The 13,563-nt window shown below is 45.4% G+C and overlaps 1 protein-coding gene across 1 annotated transcript; it reads right to left on the minus strand.

Moving 5' to 3' along the window:
• Positions 1 to 3,349: 3,349 nt before the first annotated feature.
• FAM72A (family with sequence similarity 72 member A) lies at positions 3,350 to 12,985 on the minus strand. The gene is made up of 4 exons (XM_030220883.1): positions 12,336 to 12,985; positions 10,507 to 10,584; positions 6,447 to 6,571; positions 3,350 to 4,017 (listed from the first exon to the last, which is right to left on the minus strand). The coding sequence occupies exons 1-4, from the start codon at positions 12,485 to 12,487 to the stop codon at positions 3,923 to 3,925; spliced, it is 450 nt and encodes a 149-aa protein (XP_030076743.1). The 5' UTR covers positions 12,488 to 12,985; the 3' UTR covers positions 3,350 to 3,922.
• Positions 12,986 to 13,563: the final 578 nt, after the last annotated feature.

The raw sequence follows: 13,563 nt of genomic DNA on the forward strand, positions 1-13,563 counted from the left end.
CAGAGCTCCTTAGTTGCAAAAAAAAATGTGGAGCAATATGAGTGGAGGAGTGGCCTAGTGGTTAGGGTGGTGGACTTTGGTCCTGGGGAACTGAGGAACTGAGTTCGATTCCCACTTCAGGCACAGGCAGCTCCTTGTGACTCTGGGCAAGTCACTTAACCCTCCATTGCCCCATGTAAGCCGCATTGAGCCTGCCATGAGTGGGGAAGTGCGGGGTACAAATGTAACAAAAATAAAATAGATACTATTGGAGATTCTACATGGAATGTTGCTACTATTGGAGATTCTACACGGAATGTTGCTACTATTGGAGATTCTACATGGAATGTTGCAACATTCCATGTAGAAGGCTGCGCAGGCTTCTGTTTCTGTGAGTCTGACGTCCTGCACGTACGTCACAGAAGCAGAAGCCTGCGCGGCCACATTGGTGATCTGCAAGGGCCGACTTCTAGTGGAATAGCAACATTCCATGTAGAATCTCAAATAGTAGCAACAGTGGAGGAGTGGCCTAGTGGTTAGGGTGGTGGACTTTGGTCCTGGGGAACTGAGTTTGATTCCCACTTCAGGCACAGGCAGCTCCTTGTGACTCTGGGCAAGTCACTTAACCCTCCATCGCCCCATGTAAGCCGCATTGAGCCTGCCATGAGTGGGAAAGCGCAGGGTACAAATGTAACAAAAATAAAATAGATACTATTGGAGATTCTATATGGAATCTACAAATGTAACAAAAATAAAATAGATACTATTGGAGATTCTACATGGAATGTTGCTATCCACTAGCAACGTTCCATGTAGAAGGCTGCGCAGGCTTCTGTTTCTGTGAGTCTGACGTCCTGCACGTACGTCACAGAAGCAGAAGCCTGCGCGGCCACATTGGTGATCTGCAAGGGCCGACTTCTACATGGAATGTTGCTAGTGGAATAGCAACATTCCATGTAGAATCTCAAATAGTAGCAACAGTGGAGGAGTGGCCTAGTGGTTAGGGTGGTGGACTTTGGTCCTGGGGAACTGAGTTTGATTCCCACTTCAGGCACAGGCAGCTCCTTGTGACTCTGGGCAAGTCACTTAACCCTCCATTGCCCCATGTAAGCCGCATTAAGCCTGTCATGAGTGGGAAAGCGCGGGGTACAAATGTAACAAAAAAAAAAAAATACAGGATGTGACACACACTTGGTCTGATCAAGACTCCAAAGGCCCCAGCATCCCACTTTCAACAGCGGCCAGTCACAGGTGCTCAGACAGACCCCAAAAATTCAGACCTTGTTAACGACACCGAAATATAAGCTCTGGCTCTCCTAATTCTAAATGGCTACTAATGGCTTATGGAGGGGCAGCGGAACATCTTTTTGGCTGGAGGAGCCACTCAAACCAATCTCTAGAGTCGTGCCCATGCTCTCCACTTGTTTGTGGTTTTGGGCAACTGTGGCTCATCTCATTCCACTCTGTGGTTCATGCACTTTATTTCATGAACTTTCCTAAATCTGGTTAAAAAGAAAACAGAAGTTAATTAGCAGCTGGGTCTGTCCTAGCAGAAATGCAGATGTTCAGACAGCTGGATCTGTCTGGCAGATCACATGTCCCATCAAAGTGATCTGGTCGATGAAAGGACAGGGGACCTTGTATGCTCAGTTACCCAGAAGGCTGGAGTACAATGGGGAAAGATGACAAGAAACATTTTGGAAAAGACCCAATATCCTGGGATAGGGCCCCAGCAGCATGGACAGGCTGGGCTTTTACTGCCGTCAGCTACTGTTATTATTATTGAGAAACCAGATAATGTAAACAAATATATACGTTTATGCTTCTGAATACAAACATGAGAATGAACATCACAGTATTCCAACAGTCATGGTAAAACTCTTTGAACATAATCTAGGCAATAGTTTGATTAGAAGCAAAGCACCAAATTTTTGTTTTGTATTTTTCTTTACTATACATCCAGTTTCAATCCAAGCAGGGGAGAAAACAGCTGCAAACCTGGTTCACCCCATTCCTTTCACTACTGGCTAACTTTTGAAGGTTTGAGTGTCCCAGGGCCTGTGGCATCCAGCAATCACACCTTCAGCATACCAGGCAGGCCCAATACAAGCACCCAGGAAAAGACCAGGCATATGCTGAAGGCCACTGCTGCAGTTCTGAACAGGATCCATTTTCTACAAGCTGACAGCTGGCCCTTTAATAAGCCCTGTTCCGGGATGACGAAGCCCATATCGAGTGCAGAACTGCAACGTCACAGTAACACCTCTGAAACATAAGCAGGTCAACTAAACTACATCATTGAAAACAGTCTTGCTAAAACATTTTCCCCACCAAAGACAGGCACTACACCCCCAATATCCTGCATTTTCACTCATTATACCCGAAGGACACACAGGAAATCAAAGCCACAAGCTTCTCCTGCTTCCTTAAGGAGCAACCACCGGAGAAGGCTCACCCCAGGTCTTAAAAATTGCACAGTGCATTTGGCTTCTTTTAACCAGGGTCATCAGCATGATTACTATCTGCATACCCCAACACATGGGTTAGTTGGGATTCAGTTCTTTGCTTTTCCAAATCCTATGCCCAAGGCAAGTTAAATTTTATGTTCAGAAGGTAGACCCCTGCCCCAGAGAGGGCTTAAATCTACGCTGGCACCTGGAACAATGGTGGGCAAAGTGACCTTCTACTGATTTGGATCCTGGCTTCTCTGCTTCTTGGCCTGCTGTTTGACCCACCAGGCCAGTGCTCAGTTTGATCGCTAAAAGGCAGCAGGAATAAATGTTCTACCATTACTGTAAAGCTTCTTAGCTCAGCCGAGGATCTGTTCACCCAGATAAAGTCTATCAAGCCAAAAAGAGACTCTGCAATCTGATTTACTGCAGGGACTAGGAGTTTAGGAAGTAAGGGGGGAGGGGTTAAGGGTCCCCTTTTCTAAACCACATCAGAGCAGACTGGTGCTCACATTCCCAGGCCCCCTCGTAATGGGACGTCTAACAGAGGTATATAAAGGGAAAGGGGACTTGATATACTGCCTTTCTTTGCATCTACATTCAAAGCGGTTTACATATATTCAGGTACTTATTTTGTACCTGGGGCATTGGAGGGTTAAGTGACTTGCCCACAGTCACAAGGAGCTGCAGTGGTGGAGGAGTGGCCTAGTTGTTAGGGTGGTGGACTCTGGTCCTGGGGAACTGAGTTTGATTCCCACTTCAGGCACAGGCAGCTCCTTGTGACTCTGGGCAAGTCACTTAACCCTCCATTGCCGCATTGAGCCTGCCATGAGTGGGAAAGCGCGGGGAACAAATGTAACAAAAAAAAAAATCGAACCCAGTTCCTCAGAATCAGAGTCCGCTGCACTAACCACTAGGCTACTCCTCCACTCCAGGCCTATTAACACAAAGGAGGCTTTTGGAGCTGTACTGTAGACACAAAACCCATGATAATACTGTCTTAGGAACAAACATGCACTGTCCTAACAGAGAAATGTCCACAGAGGAAGCACTGCGGCTGTTAGTCTGTTTCAAGAGCGAGGCATCTGCTTCGATCACGAAGTGCCGATATCCTAACTGCTCCTCCGAATTACAGAAAGATATGCACAGCAAACCATATCCAAAACAGCCAAAAAGCAGCAGGGGGAAATCGGGATGTCATAAACCAGACACCAGGAAAGATGATCCAGGTGTGCAGATGACCACGGAGCAATCTGCTAACAAAAAGCTCTTTCCTTCTGTCCTCCCTCCTCGTTCTCCTCTTTGGAGCACAGCTCACTTTGAGGACAGGTTCATGGACCCCGGGAGGAGGCGGTACCTGTGGCTACGGAGATCCCTCAACCAACCTCACTCAGGATTGGCAGGCAGTCGGGAAACGCTTGCATTTCACAGGTACAGTTCATAGTTCTGACAACCACAGAGATGAGAACAAGGCACCAGAAGTGTGGATATTTTTATCTGATGCACTCTTCCTCGGAGAGGCTGAATGATTGCTCCGATTCCTTTTCTTCAGTGTCGGGTAGGTTTCCCCACAGAAGCAAGTTCATACCTGAAATGAAAAGTAAACAGTCTCAAACTCCCATAGTGAAGTCCAGCTGGCTCAAGAGGGTTTCGCATCCCTAGAAAGGGATGGACTGGCTTCGTCTGGAAAACGTCTTAGCACCTCTGTTCTGGGGATGGATACAGATGTCTCTCTGTGAACCTCAACCATATCTAGTACTTTGCACTGCCACCAGTAAATCTGTTGGGGAGCTATACTGGGAGTATGTGACGATTGTTCTAGACTTACTGAAAACTGGCTCTTAAAGGGGTCCCTCCCCAATTTTAGAGCCCAGTGAAGGGAATGAAGAAACTCATACTTAACGTTCTGATATGATACCACAAGTTGCAGACATAACCTGGAATCCTGACAATCGTCTACGTAGATTTATTACTAGCGCTTGGCACGGCTATGTCTTAATGAGGATCTTTTCAGACTGTGAAAGATCGCACGACATTTTTAACTAATGAGACAGATAAAGTGTTACGTCAGGATTTGCCCACCTTCGTGTTGTCAATGGTATATAGAGGCTAATTTTCAAAGCATCTATGTAACCTATGGTACTTATGTATGTAAGTGCTTTGAAAATGAGCTCCCGAATGTCCACATTTCCTCTGTTTATTTGTCTCTAACCGATAATGTATTGTGGAGTAGCCTAGTGGTTAGTGCAGTGGACTTTGATCCTGGGGAACTGGGTTCAATTCCCACTGCAGCTCCTTGTGACTCTGGGCAAGTCACTTAACCCTCCATTGCCCCTGGTACAAAATAAGTACCTGAATATCCGTAAACCGCTTTGAATGTAGTTGCAAAAACCTCAGAAAGGCGGTAAATCAAGTCCCATTTCCCTTTCCCTATTTGAGATTCTACATGGAATGTTGCTACTATTGAGATTCTGTTGCTATTTGAGATTCTACATTTAATGTTGCTATTCCACTATTTCAGATTATAGATGGAATGTTGCTAGTGCAGGAGTAGCCTAGTGGTTAGTGCAGCAGACTTGGATCCTGGGGGAACTAGGTTCAATTCCCACTGCAGCTCCCTGTGACTCCAAGCAAGTGACTTAACCCTCCATTGCCCCTGGTACAAATAAGTACCTGTAAATACTATGTAAACCGCTTTGAATGTAGTTGCATTTCCCTTTTTTACTCTGGACATGTTATCTGTAGGCTTTAATCCGTTCTGTTGAATCCAGTGAAAGGTGGCCAAGCAAAGTTTCTACATAACTAAACTAAGTATACTTTGAAACCAGCTTTTCAGTTTGGTTGCTACCCTCTAAGTTTCTAGACTGCTTGTTTTTATTTTAAACAGAAGGCCTGTCTGTATATTAGTTAACTATCACTAAAGTGCTTGATTTCATTTGTTAGGACTTACTAGGGCGCAGTACATGTATCTTTCAATATAAGAATGAAAGAAAACATCCACCAGCTGTTTCCCTGGGCTGACTTTCAGTTAAACCCCATAAGTTGTGCTTTGCATCAGTTCTATTCTAATTCCTTGTATCGGGGATCGACCTTAACCAGCCAGAAGAGGCTTCAGCTTGAACAAAACACTGCCTGCACGTTTAGTAGTCAGGGGGAAGAGAAGTGATCACATAACACCAATTTGAAGGAACCGCATTGGCTGTCAGAATTGTTTTTTAAGATTTTTGTGTCTGGTTTACAAGGCTGTCTTTTTGCACTCTCCAGAATATCTTTAAGAAACTTTGGTTCAACCAGATCCCCAGCGGTTTTTCCTTCGCTCCTTACAGCGAAGTTTACTGCAACTCCCTTCACATCAAGTGATCAAACTGACTTCTACTAGAAAGAGAGCCTTGTTATAGAAGTATGGCATTACCTAGGGTTCCATACAGTATTGAAAGCCCGGCTTTTTGAAACTAATTTTACTTAGTTTTCTGATTTTATTTATTTATTTGGATTTTGCTGACACCTTTTTCAGTAGTAGCTCAAGGTGAGTTACATTCAGGTACTCTGGATATTTCTCTGTCCCAGGAGGACTCACAATCTAAGTTTGTGCCTGGGAGGGTTAAGATCACAAGGAGCAGCAGTGGGATTTGAACCGGCCACCTCTGGATTGCAAGACCGGTGCTCTAACCACTAGGCCACTCCTCCATTCCAGTAGTTTTACTGTTTTAGCATATTATTTTTTGTAAACTGCTTTAAAAAAACTTTGGTATTAAACAGTATATCAAGTTAATAAATCCAATCCAAGCCCAATTCTGAAGTCGACATCTCACCAATCTCAGGCAGAGGACACAGATGATATAATGACCTAAATGAGCAGCACAACGCAAAATATTCTGTTCTGCTTTGGGTACTGGATATCCTTAAAGAAAATTCCAGAGCCAAGCTGGGTTTTGAGCAAGGCCCAGCTACACAGGCCAATCATGCAGTGTGTTCTGGTCTTATCTCAAGATGCCTATTAAAGAAAGCTTTTCTTACCAGATGGATCCAATCTGTTGACACCAAAAACAGCCTTGCCGTGAAACATCCAAAAATGGCCATTGTTACAGGAGAGGAGGCAGGACTTGCAGGGGACTATGACGTGGTAGCCCACAATGTTGCCACTAGAACACAAGATGAGAACATGCACAAATCACATGAAAATGATGGGAAAAGACTATCCAGCCTGCCCATCCTTATCACCAGCTTTCTCTTCCTCCCCAATCCCACAGGCCTGGCCCATGGTTTCTTGAATTCAGACAGTCCTCACCTCCACCACCTTACTTTTGAGTCTATCTTCCTTCAACTTCATCTTATGCCCTCTCGTTCCAGAACTTCCTTTCAGTTGAAAGAGACCTTTCTCCCTTGTACAATGAAGCCCTCTAATTTTTAGTAACAGCATCTTTTGAGGAGGGGGCCATACATCTGTCTATTTACTCCACCTTGAAGAGCAGGGCAACACAGCAGCCTGAAGAACTAGGAGTCCCTGGGTCCTGCAGCTAAGGCGAGAGGGGCCGTGACAGAGAAAGAGCAGGATTAGAGAGGAAGGCAAGTGGCAGGTAAGACAGTGCAAAAATGGATAGCAGGGGAAGGAGATTGCGCAGGTGGGTGGAAAGGAAGGAGGGAGAGTGTGAGAGAGAGGACGCGAGAGCACGAGGGAAAGAGACGCGTACATGCCCACAGCCACCGACACAGATAGATGCTAGTACCAACCCTGTGACATCCTACTCTTGTATCTCTATAGATAAACAGGAAAACTCTCCCATGGAAGCTGGCTTGCACCTCACACACACACACACCATCAGTCACTACACATCCTATGCCCGCCCACTCACTCAGTCACCCACTCACACATCCCCTGCTACCCTGAGACACAATTGACCATGGCTGTTTCAACGAAGCACCCGATAAACTACAAGAGATTACTGAAAGAGGAAGACAGGCGACAATATCTGGAAAATCAAAGAGAAGCTAGGAGAGTAGTCAGGAAAGCAAAGATGCAAATAGAAGGGAAAAAAATGGCCAATACAGTAGAATGGGGAACAAGACTTTTTTTTTTTCAGATATGTTAATGATAGGAGAAAGTGCAAAAGTAGCAGTGTGAAACTCAACGGTGAAGGGGAAAAACAAACACTTAAGTTGATTACCATCAATCAAGTGGACTATACTCTTTCTCCGACCATTAAACTCCTAGGCGTTCAAATCGACTGCTCTTTCCCTGAAGGCACAAATTAATGCCTTAGCCAAAAAATGTTTCTTTGTAATGAGAAAGCACTATACCATTCGAAAGTACTTTGAAATCAGTCAATATGAATGATTGGTGATGTGCTGGTTCTATCGTATCTTGATTACTGCAATTTCAAATACTTGGGCTGCTGAAAGACCTTACTCAAGAGACTTGAAGCCATTCAAATTACGGCAATCGGACTAATCTTCGGGTTATCAAAATTTGACACTGTCTCTCCTTTTTATATCAAACTACACTGGCTCCCCATTGAGGCGAGAAGTATCTTTCAATCTGGTGTGCTTCCTCTTTAAAACACTACAAAGACTGAAGCCTAGCTCCTTGCTTGCTCATTTCTGTTTCGCAACCTCCACCAGAACAAGGAGACGGGAAGCTGCTCATTTTTTTCACGTTCCCCTCACCTAAGAATAAGAAGAGACTAGCGTTCTTTGACAAATCTCTTGCCGTTCAAGTGGCCAGACTTCAGAAAGACATTGACGGTAAGTTTTCGCCTTTACAATCATCTCATGTTCCGAAAGAAGATAAAAACTTGCTTATTCAAGAAATACGTACTATATTTAGATTTCTGCTCGTTTCCAAAACAACTATTGTAATTCTCAGAGGAATGTTCTGATCTCCATATCCCTTTAAGATGTGTGTAAATCACTAAGAACTGAAAAGGTAGCGGGATAGAAGCCCAAATAACACAGAAGCTGATAAAATTAAGGCGGAATTGCTTAACAAATATTTCTGTTCTGTGTTCACAGCTGCAGGACCACAGAAGACAAACAGAAATATGAGTGGCAATGTGGTCCATGAATGATTTACAGAGGACTGTTTGTGAGGAGCTGGCTAAACGAAAGGTGGACAAAGCGATGGGGCTGGATCGCTACATCCGAGGGTACTGAAGGAACTTAGGGAAGTTCTAGCAGCTCTGCTGACTGCAGTGACGTACCAAGGGGGGGGGGGGCAGTCCTCCCCGGGTGCATGCCGCTGGGGGGGGGGTGCTGGCGCACCGGTCAGTGTCGTTCGTTTCCATGCTCCCTCTGCCCCGGAACAGGAAGTAACCTGTTGCGGGGCAGAGAGAGCAAGGAAACTAACGACGCTGACCGGCGCACGGCACCCCCCCCCCCACCGGCGTGCACCTGGGGGGGTTCTTTCACTGGGGTGGGGGGCTGTCCTTTCACCAGGGGGGGGGCGCTGCACCCGGGAGGGTGGGGCGCATTGGCGATCCGCCCCGGGTGTCAGCCCCTCTAGGAACGCCACTGGCTGGCTGACCTTTGTCAATGCTTCTCTAGAATCTGAAGTGGTCCCAGAGGACTGAAGAAGTGCAGAAGTGGTCCCTCTCCACAAAAGCGGAAATAAGGAAGAGGTTGGGAACTACAGGGTGGTAAGCGACTTCTGTGGTAAGTAAATTAAAAACGTTTTTGGAATCCAATGGATTACAGGACCCGAAGCAACATGGTTTCACTAGAGGCCGATCTTGTCAGACAACCTGATTAATTTCTTTTAACTGGGTGATCGGAGAGGTGGATCGAGGGAGAGCACTAGATGTGGTGTATTTAGAGTTTAGCAAACCTTTGACATGGCTCCGCATAGACGACAAATAAACCGAGTGCTCTCAGTATGAGCCCTAAAGTGACTGACTGGTTAGGAACCGGTTGAATGGAAGGTTGACAGAGGGTAGTGGTAAATAGAGCTCATTTTGAGGAAAAGGATGTAACCAGTAGTGTCCCACAAGGTTTGGTTGTTTCTTTTTAACATTTTTGTAAGTGATATTGCTGATGGGCTGTCTGGTAAGGTTTAACCCTAGCTGTAAAGGACTCAAAGCAGTGATTTAACCGGAGCAGATATTGTGATGTCATAATGCCTCATTCACCAATGCTGTCAATGGTTTGATTGTCATGTACTTGGTTATTACATGTAACAGTGATTTCCACTGCTAGAGACATTTCTTTTTCTTTAATTAAGGGGGGAAGTTAGCAGTGTGGGCTACTATTAAAATGTGTTGTTTTACTGTTCACACCAGTTATGTCATATTTAATAAAATAGGACCTGTGCTATAGAAGGAGTTAATGGTAAACGAACACATCCTAACAGCCCTCTTCATAACTTTCCCATTATAAACCATAAAGCTGTATTTCTCTCCACCCCTCACCTATCCACATCCATCCTGTTAGAATATCAAAGATATGCTTCGATGTCCGCATGCATACCTCCGACCCACCCCCATCCTCCCACCCTGTCAGACTGTCATAGTAATGCTTGAAGGTTTTCACTTATATACACTGTCAGCTAGCACATTTGCTTATTTCCGATCTGAGGAAGAAGGGCAACCTTCGAAAGCTAATCAAGAAATGTATTAAGTTTTGTCCAATAAAAAAGGTATCATCTTATTTTCTTTTCCATGTTTTATTTTGTTTGATTTCTATTGGTAACCTTAAGAGTGGACTAACATGGCTACCACCCTCCTCCCCTTAATGTGAAAAGTTTCAGTCTCTGGTAACTGCACCAGTGATGTCACAATGGCTTGACTGTCCTATACTTGGCTCACTTTTATTAGATATAGCAGTGCTTTCCATTTTTCACATTGATAACTACACCCTTTAGACTATAAGTTGTAGGACTTCCGCTTGACACCGTCATCTTGATGTTGGAAGCAGTAGCTCCCTTTCAGTGTACAAAATCACTTTTTTTTTTTAGTACAAGAAATACATCTACCAAGCAACAATCAGATGTGAATTTGTTGAAAAACTGACTAGAGGGATTATGTTTCAGTGTACGAGCTCTACACTACTCTATGGCCATAAAAACAAGAGAAGATCCTTGACTTACCACTTCAAACACGCTACATCCTTCAGTTTGCACCGGCAAGTGTCTGTGAAATAACAGCTCCCAACAAAGTCCACAGCACTGAAAGCAAAATGTAATACACCACTTAGTACAGCCCAGCAAAAGATGGATCCCAGCATACTCAAAACAGGAGCATTCCAGGAAAAAATCCCTGTTTTTCAGCTATTATGTTAATCAGTAGGATGTACCCTTCAATTCCTGCTGAAAGCTTCTATGTCTAAGAATAGCAGAAGTTGGACACCTTCATCCTAATTCCCTGCCCTCCTCTCCCACTTCATACTCCTGGGGGAATTCTGGACAAAAGTTACAAATCAACGTTGCAGAATTCCCCCATCGTAAGGCCTGACTCCTCCCCCAATCCCCCCCCCCTTTTTCCTGTCAAGCTTGACCTTTCCCATCTCCCTTGCTCTATCTGTAATTCTCACCCGCCCCTCCCTTTCACCCCTCTTCTCTAGCCCTCGAACTCCCAGCAAGACCCTTAATTCTCTGTTCCCAAGGTCTCCCCTGACCCTCTCCCACACACCTACTCCCACTCTGCCTTTTTTCTCCCTGTCCCACATACATGACCCCCCCTTCTTCTTTCACAAGGACATACCCCACCTCACCCTCCTTCTGTCCCCCTCCCTCTCAAGGCACACCCTCAGACTGGCTCCGCACATACCCATAGTACATCTCCAAGAATGCTCTTCTATGCAACCTACTCAAGAACCACCTCCTTCCCCCAGTCTGGTCTATCTTCCCTCCCTACCCCAATTGTGCAGCAAGAGGAGGAGGTAAATGGCTACACATCAGGCCATGTCTTCCTCTTCTGCTATTCTAGGCCTGACTGCTCATTTGAACCACCAGACTGTACTGAGGCCTGTGCGTTTCAAATAACCAATTGGGCGTTGGGCAGTAGAAAATGATAATATGGCTTGATGTACACTGCTAAATGATGGGGGGCAGGGAGGAAGAAGAGAAATGGAGAAGAGCTGCCAGTGCCTGGGCAGAATTCTCCCAAGTAGAGCCAGCCAGCCCATTAGCCATGACTAGGCGATAGCCTAGGGCAGAAGTAAAACACAATAGATTTCTCACAACCACACAGACTCAAAGAACTACGAGCGCATACTTTTATCTGTAAATCAAAGTTTAATATTAAGTATGATGCCTGGTTTTTTTATACAGTTATTGTAGGATGATCATAAATTCTACAATTATGACATGATCTAAGGCCCTGAAAATTGAGGGGGGTGTAAGGTTGAAGGTTCGCCAAGGGTGCCCAGTAGTACTGGGGGCAGGAACAGTGCAAGAATAACACTTGTTGACTTTATCAACCTGAGGACTCAGGTAATGCAGAAACAGGACACCTAATGGTAGGCCGGACTTTGCAAGGAATCTTTTGCGTGAGGCAATGGAGCACGCTCATACCCAAAAGTACTAGTAAGTGTGATAGTAAGCCAGTGTATAAAGATGTGAGTGCTTACAGCTTGGAAACAAGCTAAAGGATACCACTCTCCTTTCACGCACAGCAAGAAAGGAAAAGAGTGAAAACGAGAATATTCATTCAGAAACAGAAAGATGAACACCTAGTACAGGTACCTAAGTACCTGAACAGCCCATTTTTTGATCTCCGCAGGCCCTGATTTGTCAAAGTTGATTTTAAGATCATATTTGAATTCTTCTCTGAAGATTTTTCTCACAATTTGTATGTTTTATTTTGGGAGAAAACATGGGCTGGACCTCCTCCACCCACAGCCAATACTACACAAGGTACCAAATTATTCATCTCCCCACATTCATTTCAACTCCGGCCATGTGTGCAGGTTACTTACTCGGAAGGGGGAATATCAGTGGAATAGAATTCCGTCACACTGTCAGCCAGCAGCACGGCCTTCATACCCCTAGAGCTGAGAACATGCTGGCAAAAGGTGCAGCATAAGACTGAAACGCATCTATTCTTAAAATTATAAGTACTGGTAGACATGACTCCAGCTCTGGCACTTAAAAAGAAAACAAAGTCAATCCCTGTGTGGCTGCAAATGGTCTGCAGTATATGGCAGGTCGGTTAGACACTAGATAACATCACCGCCTTCAATAAGGAGCAGCCTTTTTAGATGGTAGGTCTATGTCAGTCCAGACACTCTCCTTAGGGACTATCTGAGTTTTGTTTTGTGGTCTGTTTTTGTTTGTTTTATTGTAACCAGGCTAGAAATGTTTTAAATCATATCAATCTATCACAGCTTTAAGTGCACCAATCACTCCTTACACCACACTCACAATAACCTTCTATTGCAGTCCATGCACCTCAAACTGTGAAGCTTCCCTTATATCATGCCTTAAGTACACCAGTCACGATATTCTCCTTATATCTAGGGCCAAGTGAGTGAGCCACCACACTCTTCGTTTAGACCACAGCTTAAGCGTGCTAAGCACGACACATCCTTCGTGTCAGTCGTGACAGCTCAAGCAAGTCAGTTGCAACAACTCTGTCTATGTGTCATGATATATCACGACATAATGATACAACAATTTTCTTATATCGCAGGCTAAACTCTTCAATCGCAACACTCGATATCGCGACCTGTGCGCGACTCAGGGGGGAGGAATCCGCAACAGGCGACCGTGGAAACCCTGGAGCAGCTTCACAACGCGTCACCGGCTGCGCGAGCCTTAAACACACACACACTCGACCACTCCAGAGCGTTGTTATCGGACACCAAAACAACATCTGATCGCACCGGCGCTCTCACTGTGCAGCAGCAACACAACACTATTTGAATTGTCAACGCCCGGAATCCCATTGGCCGAGCAGAGCCCCGCCTCGCCTTCTGATTGGTTCTGCCTGCACCTCAACCTACACATCAATAGCGGGGACCATCTGGCAAATCGCGTTCCCGGAGCCGCGCGGCACGTTCCGCGCAAGGCTTCCGATTGGTCGAGTAAGATGAAGGCGCGCCCCACTTGCCTTGGTCCCGCTCTTTCCCGATGTTCGATTGGACGAACGGCCCATCAATCACCCGTAGAGGCGCAGCCCAGGAGAAAACGCCCCCTCGGAAGAAG

This window comes from Microcaecilia unicolor, chromosome 12 (assembly GCF_901765095.1).
Source record: "Microcaecilia unicolor chromosome 12, aMicUni1.1, whole genome shotgun sequence".
Taxonomy (NCBI): domain Eukaryota; kingdom Metazoa; phylum Chordata; class Amphibia; order Gymnophiona; family Siphonopidae; genus Microcaecilia; species Microcaecilia unicolor.